Source organism: Stomoxys calcitrans, chromosome 1, assembly GCF_963082655.1.
Source record: "Stomoxys calcitrans chromosome 1, idStoCalc2.1, whole genome shotgun sequence".
In the NCBI taxonomy this organism is placed as follows: Eukaryota; Metazoa; Arthropoda; class Insecta; order Diptera; family Muscidae; genus Stomoxys; species Stomoxys calcitrans.
This window is the reverse complement of record NC_081552.1, coordinates 179,353,077-179,377,476: the sequence shown is the minus strand read 5'-3', so window position 1 is coordinate 179,377,476 and position 24,400 is coordinate 179,353,077. Positions and strand designations below refer to the sequence as shown.

Sequence of the window (24,400 nt, the reverse complement as noted above, 5' to 3'; positions counted from 1 at the left end):
TCTGTCCGATTCAAGTTAAGGCTCAATCATAAGGGACCTACTTTTTATAGCTGAGTCCGAACGGCATGCCGCTGTGGGAGACCTCTTTGGGGAGAAGTTTTTACATGGCTGCTATTCCAAATGGTACAGTAGCTCCCAAATGTTGCCAGCATTTGGAGAGGAAAACTACCGCTGATATTTTTTCCTGATGTACTCGTTAGGATTCGAACCCAGGCTTTCTGCGTCATAGGTGGACATGTTAACCTCTGCGCTACGATGGCCTCCCCATATCATTGAGCTTAAACATTAATCGCACTGCACTCATTGGTATACGGTCCAATTCGCAGTTTGGGGAGGATGGAACGAGTGGCAAGAGTTCACTCCATGCACTTAAGACGGGGTTTCGAGCACGGTGGCTACTATACGGCACAATACGCGGGTTGATGGCTAGGAGTCACACCCTAGTACTCGTAGCTGTTCGGTTTCATTGGGTGACGACACGGGGAGGCAAGATGGCAATCCATTGATATAAAGCGAGGTTTCGGCAAGAGAGTGGAAGAACACCCTGATATACGGCACTGTACAGATCACTCGTAAGCATGGCACGAGGAGGCGAGAGGGCACTCCTTTGTTACACAATGAAGTTCGGGCGCAATAGCGGATGAGTGGCAAGGAAGCACACCCAATATACGGCACTGTTCACTCGTGATCACGAAGTCAAGAGGGCACTCTCTTTGTACTTGGAACTGGGAGACGAATCGGCACACCCTGATATATGTGAGACAGTAAGGCACTGCTAGGTCACACAACTGACCTCGTCTGATGGCTTCTGACACCTTGATTGACTATCTCCTTTTATATGCGTCCATCCTAGGTTTTCGCCACGTATTTGTTTTGAAATGCAACTTGTTTTGATAATGGTTCGATAAAAAAAGGAACAGTGAGTTCTTTTAAGCCTCTCGACATCCGACACAAATATGGTTCAAATCGGCCCATATTTAGATATAGCTGCCATATAGATCGATCAGCTGATTTAAAGTCTTTATCTCATAAAAACCACATTATTATCCGATTTCGCTAAAATTTGAATCGGTGAGTTGTTTTGAGCCTATCAATATCCAACTCAATTATGGTCCAGGTCGGACTATATTTAAATATCGCTGCCATATAGATCGATCTGTCGATTAAGGGTCTTAAGCCATAAAAGCCGTAATTAGTACCCGATTTCAATAAAATTTTAAATAGTGAGTTGATCAAAGTCTTAATATGGTTCAGATTGCAGTTTATTTAAATATAGCTGCCATATAGACCTATCGGCAGATTAAATTTCATAAGCCCATAAAAGCTACATTTATTACCCGATTTCGCTTTGATTTGACAAAATCACTTTATTATGCTTCCGATCGGACTATATTTAGATATGGCTACCATAAAGACCGATCTTCCAATTTAGGGTCTTAATCCCATAAACTGAAACTGCGACTTAGATAAGAGTTCTTGTAACTGAATCAAATATGATCCACATCAGCCTCCATTTGCATATAACTATGGCAGTCGATTTGTTATAAATAAGAATCATATATCCACATTTTAACTTGTTTCACATGGCATAGTTTCTCACAAATGTCCCAAGCATTAGGAGGGGATAACCGCTGAAAAATGTTCTGATGTTATCGCCAAAATTCGAACCAGCGCCATAGACTGTCATGTTAACCTCTGCGCTAAGGTGGCGGTGGCCGTTTTGGTATGAGTTTCCACCAACTGTGGTCTAACTTGGTTTATAACCTGATACTTTTGCCATGTAAGCCGATCTCCCAATTTGACTTTCTGAGCCTCTGTAGGGCGCAATTATTATTCGGTTTGCCTGAAAGTTTGGAGATGATAGTTATCTTTGACTTCCAGCCATGACAAGTACGGTCCATATTGGTTAATAAATTAACATACCTTGTATGTATGTATGAAAAAGTCATTCAGAACTTGACAAATGCCATCCATGGTGGAGGGTATAAAGGGTAATTTTTTAAGAGCTATGGGAAAGTTTTTCAAAAAAACACATAAAACTCAGAAAAATGCATGAACTATTTATTTGAATCGATAATAATTTCATGCTAATGTTAACCGTGACTACGCCTCAATCAAATGGTCCATCTGCTTAGTTCGAATTTGGCATACTCTATTCAATATTTCGGCCGGTAAGTTAGGTTAGGTTAGGTTTATGTGGCAGTCTGTCATAAGACTCACTTAGACGTTTTTGTCCATTGCGATACCACAGCAACAGAAGAAAGAAGATGACTTCTAGTTCCTACCGTTGAACTATCCAGATCGCTTTAAAAAGCCAAACAACATGCGAATGTTCACATCCGTTAAATCAGACAAGTTCTCAAAGAAATGAGTACCTAAAGTGGAACTCTTTCTTGCTGCCAGTGCGGGACACACACAGAAGGTGTTCTATATTCTCTTCTTCTTCGATGTCCCCACAGCTTTGGCTAAAGTCGTTGCTGGCAACATACAGTCTGTCAGCATGTTTTCCGATTAGACAGTGACCTGCCATGACGGACACAATGACTGAGATGTCAGTTCTAGTCAATGGCAGCAAAGCCGTAGACCTCTTCAAGTCTAGATTAGGCCACATAGTTTTGGAATGCTCACAGCCCCCTTTTTGCGACAATCTATCTATCATTCGCTGTTCTTCAGTCCTGGTCCTGAAAACTTAGCCTACTTGTCGCTGGAGGCATATCCACAGATTCCAGTATCCCTGGAATGTGTAGTTCCTAGTCTCGCAAAGGTCGTGCGCTTTACAATTCCCTGCAATATATCTGTGGCCCGGTTTATATTACCAAACAAATAAAAAGGCATTAAGTTCGGCCGGTCCAAACTTTTATTACCCATCACCTCGGATATATATATCAACCACCTTGCATCATAATACTGTGAAAAGTGCATAATTTACGAACCCATAGCAGGTGTATATATATGGCTGCTATTGGGTTGCCCAAAAAGTAATTGTCGGTAATATAGTCGGAGTTGACAAATTTTTTCAACGGCTTGTGACTCTGTAATTGCATTCTTTCTTCTCGCAGTTATCAGCTGTTACTTTTAGCTTGCTTTAGAAAAAAAGTGCGCGAAATTTTGTTTACATTTGTTTGTTTGGCGTCAATTTTAATATGGGTACCACATGTATTGAAAGAAATTCATTTAACAAACTGAATCAACGCTTGTGATATGCACCTTAAACTCAATGAATTCGATCCGTTTTTAAAACGAATCATAACTGGAGATGAAAAATGGATTGTTTACAACAACGTTAGTCGAAAACGATCATGGTCCAAACATGGTGAACCAGCTCAAACCACTTCAAAGGCTGATATCCACCAAAAGAAGGTTATGCTGTCTGTTTGGTGGGATTGGAAGGGTGTGGTATATTTTGAGCTGCTTCCAAGGAACCAAACGATTAATTCGGATTTTTACTGTCAACAATTGGACAAATTGAATACAGCCATCAAGGAGAAGCGACCAGAATTGGTCAATCGTAAAGGTGTCATATTCCACCAGGTCAACTCTAGACCGCACACATCTTTGGTCACTCGCCAAAAACTGAGTGAGCTTGGCTGGGAACTTTTGATGCATCCACCGTATAGCCCTGACCTTGCACCATCAGACTACCATTTATTTCGATCTTTGCAGAACTCCTTAAATGGTAAAACTTTCGGCAATGATGAGGCTATAAAATCGCACTTGGTTCAGTTTTTTGCAGATAAAGGCCAGAAGTTCTATGAGCGTGGAATACTAAATTTGCCAGGAAGATGGCAAAAGGTTATCGAACAAAATGACAATTATATATTTGATTAAAGTTCATTCTAAATTTTATTAAAAATGCATTTACTTTCTTTTAAAAAATCCGCAATTACTTTTTGGGCAACCCAATATAATATAGGACTATGGGTCTTTAATATAGTCCTATCTCTACCGTTTACAGGAAGCCTAAGTTAGGGTCTAACAGATCTTGTTGTACCATATACACCGGTTTATATATGCACCTTTTATGAGTTAAAGGACTTAAATTAGAAGATCGGCATATGCATATGACAGCTATATCCAAATATAGACCGATCTGGACCATATTGAATGCGAATGTCGAAAAGCCTAACTGCGCCCACTGCGTCAAATGTCAGTGAAATCGAGTAATAAACGTGCTTATGTATGACAGCTATAGCCGACTTATGTATGACAGCTATATCCAAATAAAGACATACTCTGTTCGAATTCGAAGGCACTAACAGAACTCATTTTACAAAATTTCAGCGTAATCCGTTAATAAATTTACCTTTAATGGGCCTAAAACCTTAAATCGGGAGATCGGTATATGTGGCAGCTACATCAAAATCTGGACCGATCCGAAAAAAAAAATTTTAAGTTAGGAATTTTATGCTACATACCAAATCCTTCATTGTTTTCCATACAAGTCCCCTAAGTTGTTTAATGTCTGGTATCGTTCCCCCACCTAAGTACCGGTGTCTGTTAGTCGCAAAAGCCGGGAAATGGCATAGGAAATGCTCCAAAGTCTTCCCCAAAGTCTTCGATGTCGGCGCGTTAGTAACACACCACCTCACGCATTCCGTGATCGCCCGGACCTTCGCCTGCAGGACCGTATTATTGTCAGGCAGTCTAAAGCAGATTTCAGTCCTCGGGTTCTCAATGTAGACCCCCAGGCCCACTCTGTCCTCTAGCTTTGATCCATCCCCGTAACATGATCTTCCAGACGGCAATACTAGGGATCCGATGGCAGCAGTGCCACGCACTCGACCTCAAGTGTCGTCTCAGGTATCCGATCGGAAACCTCTTCCCTTCCTTCCAGGTTTTCTTTCGTTGCCTCGATTATACTGCGAAGGTATAAGCTGCTCCCATCCTCAATCTATTCTCTTATCGTCTTGAGTCTCATAGCCGCAGTGGCTGCCAAGACAACATGTTCTTTGAACTTGTTGTATGGTCCTTATGTTGCACTTTATCCCCATAGCATTTTACCAAACTATTGAGGCGTAAGTAAGTATTGGTCTAATCACGCTTCTGTGGAGCCAGTGGACTATCCTCGGGTTCAGGCTCCATTTCGAGCTTACGGTCCGTCTACATAGTGCCCAACATCTGTGAGCCTTCTCAGTATGCTCCAGAATGTGACACTTCCAATTAAGTTTCCTATCCAAGATCACTCCTCATTTTTTGACCTTGTCAGATATCGAAATCGTTTTAATGAGAAAACGCAGTGCATCAAATTGGCCCATCTTCGTTTTCCTCATGAACAGACTTATTTCTGTTTTCTTTGGGTTAACCTCTACGACTAGCCTAGTCATATGCCATGTGCTAGACCCTTTCGGTGGTCACCCAAAGGAGTTGCGATAAAATGCCCCCATGTGGCGTTTTCTGTGCCACTCTATTCCTTATATTTATGTCTTGGACCCGCGATTTATCCACCTGTTCCTTAGCATATGGTTTATTCAGTCTCTAAGGACCCGGTACTGGTCTAAAGATTGGATCAATGTGTCGGTCCGCACATTATTAAAAGCGCCCTCGATATCTATGCGAACCGCCAATGTGATCGTCTTGGCATCCAAAGATTCTTCTATTTTATGCACAAACTCGTGCAGGGCAGTCTCCACCGACCTTCCCTTGACATAGGAATGATGTTTGTATTTAAGCAGTTCGCTGGATATCATACTCTTTATCATGGTAACCACAACGCGTTTCATGGTTTTAAGTAGGAAGGACGTAAAGCTTGTAGGCTTGTAGGCCCTTGGTGTCGCAAAACTTGCCTTGCCTGTTTTTGATCTAAACACCAACCTTGCTTCCTGCCAGGCTTTCGGAGTATATGCAAGTCCTAGACACGCTGTGAAAATATTGATTAGATGAGGCGCCAGATAGTCTGCCTCTTTCTGTAGTAACACCCGAAAAATTCCATCAGGTCCGGGCGACTTAAATGTTTTTAAACTCCTCAAGGATTCCTTCGCCATAAATTACGTAATTAAAAATCTTCGATCAACCTCATTATTCCAAGATTCCGGGGTCACCGTGAGTCCCTTCATAACCTGTGGATAATGGGTTTTCATCAAAAACCTCAACATGTCCTTTGTTGTCTCTGTTTTCACTCCCATGTCGTCTACTAAAGTTTCAGTTTGGATATGGGTTTTCTGAGAGAAACTTTTTCATCTTGGCGGCGTCATTAACGCTATCGACCTGTGCGCAGAAAAGCTTCCTGGAGGCACGTTTTGCCGCTCTGGTAATCTTAATGTATTTGTTGAGCCGTGTGCAATACACATCCCAATAAACGTGCGCTTTTTTACGACGTGCTCTGTTAAAAATTCTGCGGACCTCTTTCCCAATATTGCGAAACTCCCCGGTCATCCAGCGGTTTTCTTGGGCTGATTTCCTTTCCCGAAGGGGGCAATTATCTTCGAATTACCCCACCAGTGCAGTCGTAATCCTGTTGACGTTTTCGTCAATGTCTTCTATGCTTGGACAATCTGAATTATCTAAATTTTCTCCAGTTGGTTTTCAACTTATTCCAGAGGCTTATCGGATTTGGCGCTGGCCGTGCTATTCCAAACCTAATGTAGCGGTGGTCAGAGAAAGAGTGTTCCATGGAGACCCTCCAATCCTGAATCTCATTGTTTATATTTTTCGAACATATCGTCGCATCTAAGACCTCCTCAATAATCCTATTAGCAGAGGTAGCGGTGTTATCAATATTCAGTATTAGTAGGTCGTTGGTATTCAAGAACTCTGAGAATCCCGCTTATTAGTGTTGGTACTACCCCACGAAATGTGGTGAGAGTTCGCATTTCACCATATTAGTACCTCGTTTCCTTTCTGTTTTGATTTCCTCACCAGCCGTTGCTGCTCCGACGTGGGTGGCGGTGTCGGAGAGTCGAAAAGCAGATAAAGTGATGCCGGGTATGCTCCACCGTCTCCCTGTCTCACCACTGTAGCATCCGACTTTGACAATTCTGGGAAAAATATATAATTCGAATTTTTATGACAAATAACACAGCTCCTCGGGCTCGTACGAGTGTTAGCATAGAATAAATGGTATATGGATCAGTCCAGAAACTTTGTTCCGGGTCGCCCATGGCTCCTGAATTAAGGCAAATGAATCTTGCCCTTGCTAATTTTCTCCATCAGAGCGTGTGTAGCTGTCTCGCTTCGGTGGAGGTTTATATGGATTATCTCAATCATTGGTCCTCCAGTAAATGGCCATCTTGGGAGTAGGTGTTGATCTCATCGTCTGCTCCCTGTTGTTTAGACTGCATAGATTTCTCCGTCAATGCACTGCCTGATGTCATCGTTTTAGGTTCTTTTCGTAGTCTAGTCTTCCGACTCTTTATAAAGTCAGTAATGGTTCCATCGTCGGGTCCCTGTTCGTTAAGCTGTATTGGCTTTCCATTCCCTGTACTGCCTGATGTTTCAATATAAGGATCTCTGCCTTTCCTAGTCTTTCAAATCTTAAGTAAATGGGCTTCTTGGGAGTAGGTCATGGTACCATCATCGGCTTCCTGTTCGTTGGGTTGCATAACTCACTATACCAAATGCCAGCGAAAGCGGACAATAAATGCGTCTATTATGGGCCAAAGACCTTTAGTCGAGTGACTGGTCTATATGGCAGCTATATCTAGACCCATCTGGGCCGTATTGAGAAAAATGTGGAGAGGCCTAACACAACGCACTGTTTCAAATTTCAGCAAAATCGTATAATAAATGCGGCTTTAAAGGGCCTAAGGCCTTTAACGGGCAGATCGGTCTATATGGAGTCTATATCAAGATATAGTCCGATGTAGCCCATCTTTGAACATAACCTGCCTATGGACAAAAAAAACTTGTACAAAGTTTCAGGTCAATATCTCTATTTTAGACTTAAGCGTGATATCAACAGGTAGACGGACAGTCGTGGCAAAATCCTCTTAGATTTTTGCTACGCTCAAGAATATAGGGTCGGAAATGGATATTTCGTTGCAAATGGAATGAAAAATTGAATGCACCGTCATCTTTCGGTGGTGGGTATAAAAATACCTGTGCTAAATTACAAGCGGAAAGATTACTAGTTAGAATACTAGTTTACAAACGGATGTAGAGACATCGCTAGATCAATTTAGGATATCAAGACGAAAATAGGGTAGATATTCCATAGTGGTGGGCTAATAATAACACCCTTTATTGCCGATAGTGGTACACTATCTCCAGTAGGCCTCTTTAGGCTCGCAGAAAAATTCGTTGAGTTGAATACCTATGGCAATGTAAGTTTCACCATTTCGAGGCGCCGAGTAGTGCATCTCTCATTACATGCAGTACAGTGTATGCAATGCCACAATTCTACGTCAGAGTGTCTGTAATGTAGCATTTTAAGTACTGATGGTGTTTGTTGTTGTGTCTTGGGTATAGCAAAAAAAATTGCAATTTGCACCGTAATAAAAATAAATTATGAATTAATTAATTCATAAAACGTTACAAAATATACAATAAAATAATAGTAAACATACATTCGTGTGTATGGATGGATGGATGGAATGGAAAAATAAAAACAAAAAGGAAAACATAATAAATTGAAGGGAGGAGTAACATACCAAATTAAAAGACCGTCCAATAGGTGAGAGCACTCAAGACTGACTAGTTTTTGTATACATTCCTCACCGCCCATTCATATTTATATTAAAATATTCATATGTTGGGATGTCTGTACGATCGGTTAACACGCTATGAAATTGTAATGAACTTACAGCAACTAAGACTTGTAACCACTTTATATCAGGCCAGAGACGCACTGGCAGGGTTACCAAAGAAATGTTTAGCATTGGGTTCTTTATTAAACAAAAAGTCTTGTACCAAAAAAGTTGTATGAAATTTGATCCTCAATGAACGGATGGAAGGCTAATACATAAATAGTCTAAGAATGTCAAGACGATCAAATGAATCTATTATTTAGAGGGTTAAGCTTAATTTTTATGCTGACGGATTCAAAAAGCAAAAATAATTCCGAAAGACACTTTTTGTGCTATAAAGAAGTTTTACACGAAATGCATTGACCATGAAAAAATTGCCTACTTCTTTTTAAGTCCACACAACGGTAACCCTAGACACAAGCAAATTTTACTGGCAAGAAAGCAAGCTCTTAACTTATCGAAATGTTTGCTTATAATATTTTGATTTATTTCTCATGATCAGCAGCACAACATTGTTTGGAAAAGTGCATTCCAAACTTAGGTGGAAAACAAAACCACTGCAATTCGTTTCTAATTAAAATTCTTCTATGAAATTGAATTGTTTTGCTTTTATCTCTGCTTTTTTGCAGTTTTTAACATCCAGCCAACATGCTGTCAGTGGGCATCCAATTGTGCAGTCTCCTTTGGCCGCCACAACACTAACCACAAACTCCTCCTCGATTAGTCCTTCGCCGGCAGCGGGAGCCGAGAATAGTATGGCGAGTAGTAATAGTGACAGTTCCGTCGGTACCCTAACTCCGGATGCGGTATCGCAAACATCTGCTTTGGGCAGCACAACGACAGCCTCAACAGCGGTTTGCAGTTCAATGGATAATGCAGTTCATCCGTACACCCTATCAGTGGTGGCGGGCAGCAGTGGCGGTCTAATGACCAGTGGTGGTGGTGTTGGCTGTGGAATAGGTATTCTTAGTGGAGGAATAGGCTCCACCGCAACCCCTGCATGCTGTGATAATGGTCGACCCCTGGTTACTGATCCAGTGACTGGCCAGACAATGTGTCCTTGCCAATACGATGCCGCCAGCAATTCGAGTAGACTTTCATCTCTGGGCCCTTATAGCCGATTAACTGCTGCCACCCCTGTTGCCGGTGTGGGGATGAGTGTGTTTGGCTCTACGTACCCATCAAATGATCAGAATCCCTATCCTAGTATAGCTGTGGAAACTGCAACACCATTTTATACCAGTTTGGTAAGTGAATCGATTGAAACTTTATTGTAAAGATAAATTAGCATTATTTTGAGCTAGCGCACCAACCTCCCATGTCATTCACGACTTGCAAGTCCAGGTTTGAATCCCCGGCCGGTAAAAATAAAAATTTCTTTATACTTATTTTAGAAAATTCGGCATAAAAAAAGATGTATATCATATTAAACAAAAAAAAAATTTTAAGTGGTTTTTACTTTATTTAAAATCTAATTAATTGAGACACTTATTACTGTGCAGTAATACTTATTGAGCTATGCATCATAAGGAAGATGATGTCAGTAGGCTAGACGATGCGTGCAAGAATATCACATATGAGATCATGAGTTCAATCCTCAGCGGCGACGAAATTGTTTAAATCTGTTTTTAAGGGTAATGGTAAAGAGAGTGATAGAGAAAAACCCGAGAGCAGCAAAAGTAAACAAACGAGAACAAGCAGCACGAGCCGAACATAGACAAGTAAAGGCTTGCTAAGTTTGCCCGGGCCAAATCTTAGCACCATGGATCGCATTTGTCAAGTTCTTTGAATGACCTTTTCATATGTATATGAGCTGTATCAAATTATAGACCGTTTGGGCCGTACTTGTCATGGCTGTTAGAAGTCATAAAAAGCACCACCACCAAAATTTCTGGCAAATGGAGTAATAATTGTTTCATCCAAAGGCTCAGAGAGTCAAATTGGAAGATTGGTTTATATGACAGCTCAGGTTATCAACCGATTTAGACCATACTCGGAACAGTTGCTGGAAGTCATACCAAAACAACACGTGCAAAATTTCTACCAAATTGGATAAGAATTGCGCTTCCTAGAAGCCTAAGTAGTATAATCAGGAGATCGATTTATATGGCTGCTGTATCGGGTTATGGACCGATTTATACCATACTTGGTGGGAGTGCAAATTTTCAGCCAAATCGGATAAGAATTGCGCCCTCTAGAGGCTCAAGAAGTCAAGACCCAAGATAGTTTTATATAGCAGATATATCCCAACTGTTACCGATAAGGTCCATTCACAATCCCAACCGACTTACACTAACAATAAATATTTGAGAAATACTTTAAGTATACTTTAAGCGCCTAGATTTACTACTTCCAAAGTTTGCGTGCTTTCAACAGATAGACAGGCGGACGGACGCAGGGACGGATGGAAAATACCATGACAATCAGCAATATATACTTTATGGGGTCTTAGACACATATTTCGAGGTGTTACAAACGGAAGGACGAAATTAGTATACCCCAATGCTATGGTGTAGGGTATAAAAATAAGAGTTACCTCCAACCACACACATCTTTCTGTGCAGCAAACCAAGCACATTTGTGGCATCGTTGGTAAAATGTTTTTTATACCCACCACAGAAGTATGGGGGATTATTCGTTTTGTCATTCCGTTGGCAACACAACGAAATATCCATTTTCGACCCTATAAATTATATGTATTCTTGATCAGCGTAAAAATCTGTCTGTCTGTTGATATCACGCTACAGTCTCTAAAAAAAAAGAGATATTGAGCAGAAACTTTGCACACACAAATTTTTTGTGTATAGCTCCCATGTAAACCGGCTTTTCGATCATCTTTGTTCGGTTCGTAGAAGCTTTAATTTTTGCTGGTTTGACATATGTTTGGTATGTAGAATAAAATTATGACCTTCAACTAAATTTATTTTGTATACATTTTTAGCAGAATCCTTGGTGTTGGGTTCCAAAGATTCGGCCCGGCCTTACTTATCACGCTTATACTTGTTTCAATTTGGCCCATATCGCTGCAGATTTGGATATAGCTGCCATTAGTCCGATCTCTCGATTTAAGGTCTTGGGTCCATAAAAGGCGCATTTATTATCCGATTTCGTTGAAATTTGACACTGTGACTTATGTTAGGCTCTTCGAAATCCGAGTCCTATATGGTTCAGTTTGGTCTATATTTGGATATAGCTGCCAAAAAGACTAATATTGATACAAAATTGAACAGTGATTTCTATTTATGAGACCACTCAATGTCCGTGCCGAATTTGTCCAAATCGGACCATATGTGGTTATAGCTGACATTGGTGCATACATAATGCATTTTTCACCGATGACAATAGGTGGTTTACATATATACCCTAGGTGGAGGGTATTGGCACGGACCTTCAGTCATTTAGACCGAAATGTGGATATTCGAACCCTACTCCTGAAGAACAATCCTTTAAGACGCAAAGTGCCATGGTCGGTAAAAATTACCAGTTTAATGGGTATTTTAGGGTTGGGGTGGACACCCAGACATTTGTCCCGGAAAGTAGATAATCCTAATATTCGTCCTATAATCTATCTCAAATATTATTATGGAAGTCCACCTTTGGGGTTGCTTTGAGGATGGGTGGACCTCCGAATGCTTAGTCCCGTAAGTGAATGTAAGATTCCTACTCCACGCTTCATTTGAATCCTATGTTGCCATGGTTGGTACATTTATCCGATTTGGGGAATATTTTGAAGGTAAGGTAGACACAATTTTGAATCTTTACAACATAAAGAACAAATTTGTTGTTGAAAGGCACATCAAAAGCAAAACAAACAAGTAAAACGTTCGGCCCAGCCGAAACAGGACTTATTTAGCGATCATGGCAATATATGGCTCAAAAACAAGTAAAAAGGCGTTAAGTTCGGCCGGGCCGAACTTTGGATACCCACCTTTCATCAAAATTCGGTGGAAATTTCATACCTTATGTCCCATATCAGTTATATCAAAATATGTTCCGATTTGGACCAAATACTAAAAGTACACTAGCTATATCTAAAAATAAACCGATTTGAACCATATACGACACGGGTGTCGAAAAGCCTAACATAAGTCACTGTGTCAAATTTCAGTGAAATCGGATTATAAATGCGCCTTTTATGGGGCCAAGACCCTAAATCGCGATATCGGTCTATATGGCAGCTATATTCAAATCTCGACCGATCTGGAATTGAAGAAGGACTTCGAAGAGCCTAACCAAACTCACTGTCTCAAATTTCAGAGACATCGGACAATAAATGCGTCTTTTATGGCCCCAAAACCTAAAACGTAGATATCGGTCAATATGGCAGCTATATCCAAATCTGAACCGATCTGTGCGATATTGTAGAAGTATGTCCAGGGGTTTAACTTAACTCACTGTCCCAAATTTTGGCGACATCGGATAATATATAAGCATTTTATGGGCCCAAAACCATAAATCAAGAAATCGGTCTATATGACAGCTATATCCAAATCTGAACCGATCTGTCCCAAATTTCAGCAAGATCGGATAATAAATGTGGCTTTTATGGAACTTAGACCCTAAATCGGATGATCGGTCTATATGGCAGCTATATCCAAATCTGGACCGATTATGGGCCTTAGACCCTAAATCGGCCGATCGGTCTATATGGGGGCTATATCAAGATATAGTCCGATATAGCCCATCTTCGAACTTAACCTGCTTATGGACAAAAAAAGAAACTGTGCAAAGTTTCAGCTCAATATCTCTATTTTTAAAGGCTGTAGCGTGATTTCAACAGACAGACGGACGGACATGTCTAGATCGTCTTAGATTTTTACGCTGATCAAGAATATATATACTTTATAGGGTCGGAAATGGATATTTCGATGTGTTGCAAACGGTGGTGGGTATAAAAAGTATGCGAGAGTAAGAGTAAGCCTAGTGGACTGGGTACGGTTCAACCATTAGCTTCCTATTTGACAACTTGAGCCCCTAAAAGCCGGAATCACTTCGTTTTTTATTCGTTCTAACAGAAACTTTGCTTGTTTCTGTTACAGTGTTCTGTGTTCTGTTACATTTTCCAACGATCGTGCCAAGTATGGTCCAAACGGTGTATAGTCAGATATAGCACTAATTAAAACCTATCTACTGTTTTGACATCAAGAGCGAGTCCTTGGAAAGTGTTAGTGTTGTCCGGTTTGGCAAAAATATTGGCACGTAGTGTTTTGTTATGATTTCCAACAGCCACGGTAAGTTTTGTCAAATCGTTCTTAAACCATAGAACTTGGTAAGTAATGAACCAATCACCTAAGTCCATTTTGACTACATTTTTAGCAGAATCCATGGTGTTTGGTTTCCATGATTCGGCATCGCCGAATTAAGCACACTTTTAGGAGCACATCTTGAAATTTATATCATTAATCTATTCGTAAAATATTTCCTAATACTTGAAACCCCTTCGGTTCTTTTGCCTATGGCATGTGTTTTCAACAAAGGCAAAGTAAAATAGTATGTGTGCGACACATAAGCCGTTTATATTTGTAACAAAATTATTGTTTTGATTCTTGTCTACCACAGTCATTATGAAAGTCTATAATTTTGTGACAGACTACAAGACTACAAGTTGTGAGCGAGTAAATCACCTGACAGTTGAAAATTGCGGCTACTTGTATATGCGTATATGGTGCGAGGGTTTCCTTTTATATTTCGGGATCAGAGAACACAAACACAGATATTAATCATCGAAAATCGCTTTTTTGTTTTTCAAAATATTCCCCATTAAGATCTATTCACTTTTTCATGCGTTTGAACCAATTGTCGAAGCAGTTTAGCTGATTGAGGTATCTCCAAAATATGCATTCCGAACGCATCAACCGCTTCTTCAGGTGTCCAAAATCGTTGCCCTCTAATTTTATTTTATACGTACGGGAGTAAAAACAGGTCATTTGGTGCCATGTCAGGACTATTCAGCGGATGACTCATCAAATCGAAGTTTTGAGTGCGCAAAAATGCAGTTGTTTCGTACTTTTGGAGCCAATCGACTCGAGTCTTTTTTTGAGCGATTACCAAATTGTGTAGGATCCAACGCGAACAAATTTTTTTGACGGTCAAATGTTCATGCAATATTGAATGTATGCTGGTCCCACTAATGCCTAAGATTGTCTCAATCTCGCGATAGGTCACATGACGATCTTGCAATATCAATTGGCGCACAGCATCCATGTTTTTGGAATAGCTGATTTTGGACGACCTCCACGAAATTCGTTTTGGAGTGAATTATAACCTCGGTTGAATTCACCGTACCATCGATAAACTCTGGTCCTTGATGGAGCTTCATAATCAAAAATTTAATTAAGTTCATCGATGCTCTGTTGTTGAGTTAATCCACGTCGAAAGTTGTAAAAGATAATCGCGCGAATAGGTTCACGATTTAATTCCATGTTTTGGGCGAGATTAATTTTTGAAGTTACTGTAAACAACACAAATAGCGCTCGTATGTCAAAACGTTCTGAGTACGTATAAACTCAAAAATGTCAAGCTTTACGATAGAGCTGTCAGTTGGCAGATTACAGCACAAGGGTTGTCCAATCCAAAAATATAAAAGGCAACCCTCGTATTCATGTTCATCATAAGGAGAGGGAAAGAGAGATACGCTTCGTGTCACCCAACATAACGTGGATGATTGTGCATAAGTCTGTTTTGTTTCTATCATTTCATTCTTCTCTAGCCTCTATGCATGTGCAGACAGCTCATGGATTAATGCTAAATAGTTTACCGGCAAGTGGCCCTCTTTTCCAAGCCTTTTCCAATACGAATGGAACTTAACCTGGTTTGTCATCTTGTGGTTTTTAGTTGGCAGCGATAACGTTTCGCTGTTCTAAAAATTAATAAGGTACATGCGAGGGGAGAATTAATGGTGACTTAAGCCTAAGAATGTGGCGTTCATTCATTGTACCCTGCATCCCCATTGTGGTAAGGGCAACATAATTTAGTGTATAAATTTTTAACACTAGGAAGCAGAAGAGTTACACACATTAATAACTACACCAATTGGCTTAGAAACACTTCCCGATTAACATTGATTTGTGTGTCTATCTGTCCGTGTGCTCTTGTGATCAAGGTACAACTCGCATTCCATGGCCCGATTCTCATCAAATTTAACACAAATATTTTTTTTTTATCCAAGGCAGGAGACTATTGATTTAGGAACAAATCCGTTTCGATTCAGATACAGCTTTCATTTGATTTAGGCTTTCGTGGTTGCAAGTCTCAGTGAGGGGTAAGGTGGCAGTGGCTCTTAATTAAATACTGAGTACCAATGATACTTGAGATGACAAGGCGAGTTATTGGCGCCTTCAAATAACCAATGGCCAACATCAGCGTCTGCTCCCAGGTTGGGGGCGGCTGAAGGCGAGCGTTGGACCTCGGAGCAAGCGGAACGCGACATCGAGGGATACATGTGTGACCCCACAAAACCCTTGCGATTGGGGCGATGGGTCAGTAATCCGCCCCCAGAAAACTATAAGAATTACTCAAAAAACAAAATAATAGTAAAAACGGAGCCCCCTAACGTTGGCGACTCACGCAAATGACAAAAGAACCATTATTTGCGGATCTGCAGCTGAAATGTTCGCACTCTTTATTGAGAAGGTGCAGTATACGCGTTGGCGGATGTATTGCAGAAGTACAAGGCAGATATAACCGCCTTACAGCATGAATTTTGTGGTTAGTCGGAGACTGAAACACCTTGCCTCAAGCTTTACTTCAGCGGATGAAGGACCATCCGCATAAAAGCCAAATTCTTCAACATTAGCCTTATTTGTGCCCATGCCCCGACGGAGGACAAAGACGAGCAGACCAAGCATATTTTCTCCTGGTTCCTAGAGAGAGAAAATGACCAAAGCCCCGCCCATGATCTTAAAATCGTTCTGGGCGATTTTAATGCTAAGATAGGGAAGGAAGACATTTTTGGTCCAACAGTCGGAAAATTTAGCGTCCATGAGATAACGTTCGACAATTGGTTGAGGCTAATAGATTTTACCACGGCAGAAAATATGGTAGTAAGCAGCACCAGAGTTCAACATAAAAATATTCGCAAAGCCACATGATTGTCACCCGATCAAAACCGAGTAACCAAATTGATCACGTTGTGATAGATGGAAGGCATTCATCCAGCGTGTTAGATGTACGATCGTACCGCGGAGCGAATATAGATTCGGGTCATTACCTTGTTGCAGCAGAGGTTCGCACCCGTTTCAGCATGGCGGGGAAAGTACGATCTGACACTGCACGGAAGCTGAACACAAGAGATGGCAACGGCTGAACACAACAGATGGCAACATACCCCACTCAACTGACCCAACTGCTAGGTGAAAGCACTCCTTGCCACGATGATATTACGGCGCAGTGGCAAACATTGGCCAACTCCATGGAAAATACCTCGAAAACGTACTTTGGTACCGGAAGCCCCCCCCCAGGAAACCATGGTACGACCAAGAGTGTCGAAATGCTATTGTAGCCAAGAAAGCGGAATACAGGGCAACATTACAGTCAGATGAAGGAGAGGTATCGGGAAAAAAGGAGAGAGGAAAAACCTCTCTTCCGCAAGAAGAAAAAGGAAACGGAAAGACTCTGGTGTGAGCGAATTGAGATGTACAGTATTCAGAATGTCCAGAAATTCTACCAAAGAATCGAACATCAAACTGATGGCTTTGGCGCAAGTACGTCGTTCTGCAGAGAAAAAGAAGGAAATCTGTACCTCAGATCAGATAATTAGGCCCTATTAATGCGGCTTTAGACCTGGTACATCTGCCAGATATTTACACTGAGCCATGCCTGAGTTTGATATTCCTGCCTAAGTGACACGACAGACATCGCAGGATGACGTTTACTGATACACACTCGTCAATTGTAATAGGAAAGAATCTCTCGGAACCATTTATTACCAAACGAGGTTTCATATAAATCTCGGATTTTGACTTCTTGAGCGTATAGAAGGTGTAATTCTTATCCGATTTGGCTGAAATTTCCACACTTCCATCAATTAACAACTGTGCTAAGTATGGTTCAAATTGTTTCATAATCTGATATAGCTGCCATATAAACCGTGCTGCGGTCTTGACTTCTTGAGCCTTTACAGTGCGCAATTCTCATCCGACATCCAACAACTGGGCCAAGTATGGTCTAAATCGGTTCATAACCTGATACAGCTGTCATATAAGCCCATCTGGGATCTTGACTTATTGAGCCTCTAGAGTGCACAATTATTATCCAATGTAGCTAAAATTTAGCATGAAGTGTTTTGTATCGAATTCCAATAACTACGCCAATTATGGTCTAAAAGATATAGCTCCCATAAAACCGATCTATCCCGATTCTTATCCTATTTGGCTAATATTTTGCTTAATGACTTCCAACATCCAAGCCAAGTATGTCGTGAATCGGTCCATTACCTGATATAGTTTTAATAGCATGGCAAATTTTATGCGTTATCCTTTGTTTGCCTATATAGAGATACCGGGCAAATAGCTTGACAAATGCGGTCCATGGTGGTGGGTATGTAAGATTCGCCCCGGCCAAACTAAGCACGCTTTTACTTTTTATTTAACTTATTTGCATTGACTGCATGACTCACTTGACTAACTCTTCGGAAGCAGAAGACTTACTGTTCCCCTGTAAATAGTGTGCTACACCTATTCACACCTGCATTTCCTGTAACCTTCTCCATCAGGATATTATAAAAGATAACAAATGATAAGCTGTCTCGCTGGCTTAAACAACATTTAGAAATGAACGGTTTGGAGAGGCTGTCTTGTTGTTTTTGGTCGGGCACTGCTACGTAGATACATACCATCATCAGGGATGGGTTTGCGATATCTTCCTCACCTACACTATCGAATACCACCAGCAGGGTAAAATGATTTTTGAGCACCGGGGTGCTTTTTTGTATCCGTAACCAGATTTAATACTTTTTCTCTGTAGCAGGATGGGTGGAAATTTCAGACCTAATTCGGACTCCTGATTATCTTGATTCGTTCACACCAACGTCTCTCTTTTTTCTGAGGAATAGACATAGCTCTTCTCGCCTTTTTTCCCGTTGCTTCTCCTTCGCCTGGCATGCTGGTCTTTGTATGCCACATTCTTATCTTCAGAAGCAATTCTAAACTCCTGGTCATACAATTAGTCCTTGGGGGGAGGCTTCCAATTGGCAATTTGCCCATGACAATTCCATTGAGGACCAGGGGCAAACTTCTCACATATCACTGAGTGCTGCCCGTTTTTAATTTAAGCTCAATGAAAAGGGGCCTCCTTTTTATAGCCGAGTCCTAACGATTTGCCGCAAAATGACACCTCTTTGGGGAAAAGTTTTTACATGGGAAAGTACCTCACAAATGTTGCCAGCATTAGGAGCGGATAACCACCGGTGAAATACTTTTTCTGATGTTCTCGCCAGTAATCGAACCAAGGCGTTCAGCGTCATATGCGGATATGTTAACCTCTGCGCTACGGTAGCTTTCGAGGCTTTGGATGACTAAATACGATGGCGCGGTATTTCCCATGGAGTAGGCAATGTTTGCTATTGCTCCGCTTTATCATTTCTGATGTTCTCGCCAGTAATCGAACCCAGGCGTTTAGCGTCATATGCGGACGTGTTAACCTCTGCCCTACGGTGGCTTCCGAGGCTTTTGATGCCTAAATATGATGTCGCGGAATTTCCCATGGAGTAGGCAATGTTTGCTATTGCTCCGCTTTATCATTGGAACAACTGGGTCCGTCTAGAGATGTATGCAGTTTCCATCTCTGGCGTTTGCAGCTTTTCAACGTCCAGCTTATATGCAGTGTCATATAGTGCGTTTCCCGCAATAGTTTGACGGGTTCGAAACTTTGGTTATGATCCGAATGAAAAAAGGAAATCTGATAGCTATGTTAGGGGTTTGCAATCTAAAACCACCCAAAGGTACTAGCGCAATATGGCCCTATAGCCTCCCTTGGCTACGTCTCTGGTACCCAAATAAATCGATATCTGAACAAAGAAATCGTATGTAGTTCGGGCGTGCCGAGTTTTATGCACCCTCCAGCATGAATCACATTTGTCAAGTTCTTTAAATGATTTTTTCAAACATATATGGGATATATAAACTTATTTTCCGATATGGACCGTATTTATCATGGCTGTTAGAAATCATACAAAAACACCACCTCCAAAATTTCAGGCAAATCGAGTAATAATTAAACCCTCCAGCGGCTCAGAAAGTTAAATTGGTAAAAATTTTATGGCACCTATATCAGGTTATTAACCGATGAAAACCATACTTGGCACAGTTGTTGGAAGTCATATGAGAACGATATGTGCAAAATTTCAGCCAAATCGAATAAAAATTGTGCCCTCTAGAAGCTCAAGAAGTCAAATCGGGAGATCCGTTTATATGGCGGCTATATCAGGTTATATTTTGATTTAGAACATACTTGGTACAGTTTTTAGAAATTATACCAGAACGATATGTGCAAAATGTCAGCCTAATCGAATAAGAAATGCGCCCTCTTGTGGCTCAAGAAGACAAGACCCATGATCGGTTTACATGGCAACTATAGCAAAACATGTATCGATTTGGCCCATTTACAGTTCCTACCGACCTACATTAAAATAAGTATTTGTCTAAATTTTCAAGCGTCTTCCTTTACTGCTTCGAAAGATGACGTGCTTTCGACAGACAGACGGACGGACATGGCTTGATGGACATGAAATGTCATAACGGTCAAAAATATATATACTTTATGGGGTCTTAGACATATATTTCGAAGTGTTACAAACGAAATGACGAAACTATTGTAGTATAATGAGGGTATAAAATTCGTTAAAAAAAAAACATGGCAAATGCATTCTATGGTGGAGAGTATATAAGTTTATGCCAGGCTGATTTTAACGCTTTCTTACCTGTTTGATTTCTTCTCTTTGTGAATTTCTAAACTTTTGCTTATCCCCACGTCAGATGGCTGAGTTAAGTTATTATTGCTTCATTTTGTTTCTAATTTGTTTAGTTTAGTGAGTGCATTTTGTATGAGTCTCTATGAAGACAGCTGGATTCCCCATATTTGCGGCTTAGGTATTAGATGTCATGTTTAAATCCGATTGTTGTTATTGTTTTAATCCATGTGACGGGATGAGTTTGTTGCGGCGACTTTTGCTGCTGCTGCATCTAAACCTCATTGTTGTTGTTTTTTTTTTAAATTTTTTTTTTCATTTAAAACTACAGTTTATGGTCTGCTATGGTAATAGTCTGATGCAGTCGACGTCAAAGTTTAAGTCGGCCTCAGTCACAGACATTTGGGATGCGGTTTTCTTCGCTATGTGCATTTATTGGGTTGCCCAAAAAGTAATTGCGGATTTTTTAAAAGAAAGTAAATGCATTTTTAATAAAACTAAGAATGAACTTTAATCAAATATACTTTTTTTACACTTTTTTTTTTTAAGTAAGCTAAAAGTAACAGCTGATAACTGACAGAAGAAAGAATGCAATTACAGAGTCACAAGCTGTGAAAAAATTTGTCAACGCCGACTATATGAAAAATCCGCAATTACTTTTTGGGCAACCCAATAGAATTGTATTTGCTACGCTAGACTGTTACATTTGGCATTGCTTTGTTAGTTTATCATTGACTTTTTTAAAATTCTTTTGATTCGTGAACGGAATACAACCTTTAACGAAACCAAAGACGAAACTTAAAAGAAATTCAGATAAAACACCATGGTAAAGCAGTGAGCTTATAAGGGAGCTATATCCAGATGTAGACCGATTTGAGTCGTACTTGACACGGTTATTGGGTTTCTTAACAGAACACTTCGTTCAGAATGTCAGCCAAATCGGACAACAATTGCGACTGCCAGGGACTCAAGGTGTCAAATCAGTTGCCCGGTTTATATAGAAGCTTTATAAAGCTATGGACCGATTTCTTCCGTACCGGATGTCGTAACAGAACACTAATACCGGTACTCACAAATTAATGTTACAAACCCATATGGATTTTGTATGTATTTAGATTAGAAATGCTTTCTCTATGTGCAAGATGTTCAAGCGAGACATGGATTTACATAGGGCCTATATCAGTTTTTTTGACTGATACTTGGTATAGATATTGCAGGCTATATTGTGGGAAATTTTTGCCAAATCGGTTAATAATTTTGCCTAGAGTCTCAAGAGGTCAAATCTAAAGAACGTTTTATATGGCATCTATATCAGGTTATTAGTCATATTTGGTCCAACGTGCGAACAATGGATACCCACCACCTCAGGTATATATGTAAAACACCTTTCGTCATAATTCGGTGAAAAATGCATTATTATAGACCCATAGCAGCTATATCCAAATAGGGTCTGATTTGCAACAAATTCGGAACAATTATTGAGTAGTCTAATAAATACAAGTCAATGTTAAATTTTGGTTCAATATTGGTCTTTTTGGCAGCTATATGTAAATATAGACCGACCTGATCCATATAGCATACGGATGTCGAATACCCTAACATAATTCACTGTACCATATTTCAGCGAAATCGAATAATAAATGCAACTTTTTTTGGGGCCAAGACCTTAAATCGAGAGATCGGTCTATATGACAGCTATATCCAAATCTGAACCGATCTGGGTCATCTTCAAGAAGGATATCGAGGGACCTAACGCAACTCAATGTCCCTAAATCAAATAAAAAATGCACCTTTTATGGGGCCAAGACCATAAATCGAGACATCGGACTAAATGGCAGCTATATCCAAATATGGACCGATGAGGGCCAAATTGAAAAAAGACGTCGAAGGGCCTAACGCAACTCACTGTCCCAAACTTCAGCGAAATCGGACAATAAATGCGCCCTTTATGGGACCAAGACCTAAAATCGAGAGATCAGTCTATATGGCAGCTATACCCAAATCTGGACCGATCAACGCAAAACGGAAGAAGGATATCGCGTGACCTAACACGACTCAGATAATAAATGTAGCTGTCATGGGCCTAAGACCTAAAATCGCCAGATCGGCAATAGCCCATCTTCGAACTTTACTTGCCTATGGACAAAACAAGTAAAATCGCGCCAAGTTCGACCGGGACGAATCTTGTATACCCTCCACCATAGATCGCATTTGTCTAGTTCTTTGAATGACTTTTTCAAACATATACTATAGCTCGTATTATTATTCGAAGATATTAACCGATATGGAAACTTGTCATGCCGTACAAGAATAGAAAAATATCACCTCGAAAATTTCTGGCAAATTGAATAGTAGTTGCGCCCTCAAGAGGCTCAGAATGTCAAAATGGGAGATCGGTTTATATGGCAGCTATATCAAAACCCACCCGAACGGAGATGTTTACCAATTGGGACAATAAAGGTATCAAATGAAAGGTATTCAAGAGTTGAGTACGAACTTGGCATAAAATTGTCCGTGCAAATTTTCGCTTAGCTGTACTCCTTCGAATGTTAGCGTGCTTTCGACAGACGGACGAAAAGCACTAAGTATAACTTGATGAGTCTCAGATCAATATTTCGATGTGTGACAAACGAAATTAGTAAGGTTATAATAATGTTGCAACAATGCGTGTTTAATATGTTAGCAGATTCTATAAGTTAAAAAGCAGACCGATATGTTTGCTGGAACAAATGCCGTATGTTTGCTTTCTCATTTTCAGCGGACAAAAACTTTTGTTTTAACAAACATTTTTGCTGTTTTGAAAACAAATTTCTTTGAGTGTATTGACTCTATAGAGGCGCCCATAGCACTCACGCAAAATGGAGCTTTCTTGGAAAAGTTGAGATAAACGAGAACTTGATTAGTTTATACAGGGATCTGCATAAGCACTCTTCGAGTGCACAAGTTTACATGTCCGCCTATGACGCTCAACGCCTGGGTTCGAATCCTGGCGAGACCATCAGAAAAAAATTTCAGCGGTGGTTTTCCCCTCCTATACTGGTAACATTTGTGAGGTACTATGCCATGTAAAACTTCCCTCCAAAGAGGTATCGCATTGCGGCACGCCGTTCGGACTCGGATATAAAAAGGAGGCCTCTTATCATTGAGCCTAAAACTAAAATCGGACTGCACTCATTGATATGTCAGATGTTTGCCCCTGTTCCTTAGTAGAATGTTCATGGGCAAAAAATTTGCATTTACAAACATATCTATGAGAGATCTCCTGTAATACATCGACAGGGCTGGATTGTTCCGACAGGGAATGTTATAAGATCCATCGCACGAGCATTTATGCTGGGCAAGGCCATCATAGATGAAAATGTAAGCTTTAACTAAAATTTGAAGTGGACAAAAGCGAAGGCTTTGCGGAAAAATTCTGTGACGTGTCAAGTCAGTAAATCTAGCATTGGTTAGGTTGAAAAATGGGTGCCGATATTAATCCGCCCCATGTCACTATGGACATACACATAAGCCGGTAATCGACTTGTTGTGCGCTCTGAATAGCAAAAGAGTAACCTCGAAAAACAAAACCAGACATGAACCAACCTAGAGACGTGGCATGGAAAACAATTAAGGATTTTGTAAGTAGCACGGAATTCCTAACTCAGATTTTCTTTTTTGAGGTTACTTTTTAAGTATTTACAGCGCACAACAAACCGATTTCTGGTTTAGGTGTATGTCCATAGAGGCATGTACATACTAATCTAACCTCGAAAAAGAAAATCTAAGTTAAGAATTTCGTGCTACTTACAAAATCCTTATGACATAGGACTTG

General features: G+C 40.4%; 1 protein-coding gene across 1 annotated transcript in view; it reads left to right on the top strand.

Annotated features, from left to right (window-relative positions):
• The window catches only part of LOC106094809 (homeobox protein caupolican), a 204,175-nt gene that overhangs the window by 70,934 nt on the left and 108,841 nt on the right, over positions 1-24,400 (top strand). Inside the window, exon 2 of the mRNA XM_059367969.1 lies at positions 9,311-9,928. Coding sequence (XP_059223952.1) covers positions 9,311-9,928 — 618 coding nt within the window. The remainder of the gene's footprint in view (positions 1-9,310; positions 9,929-24,400) is intronic.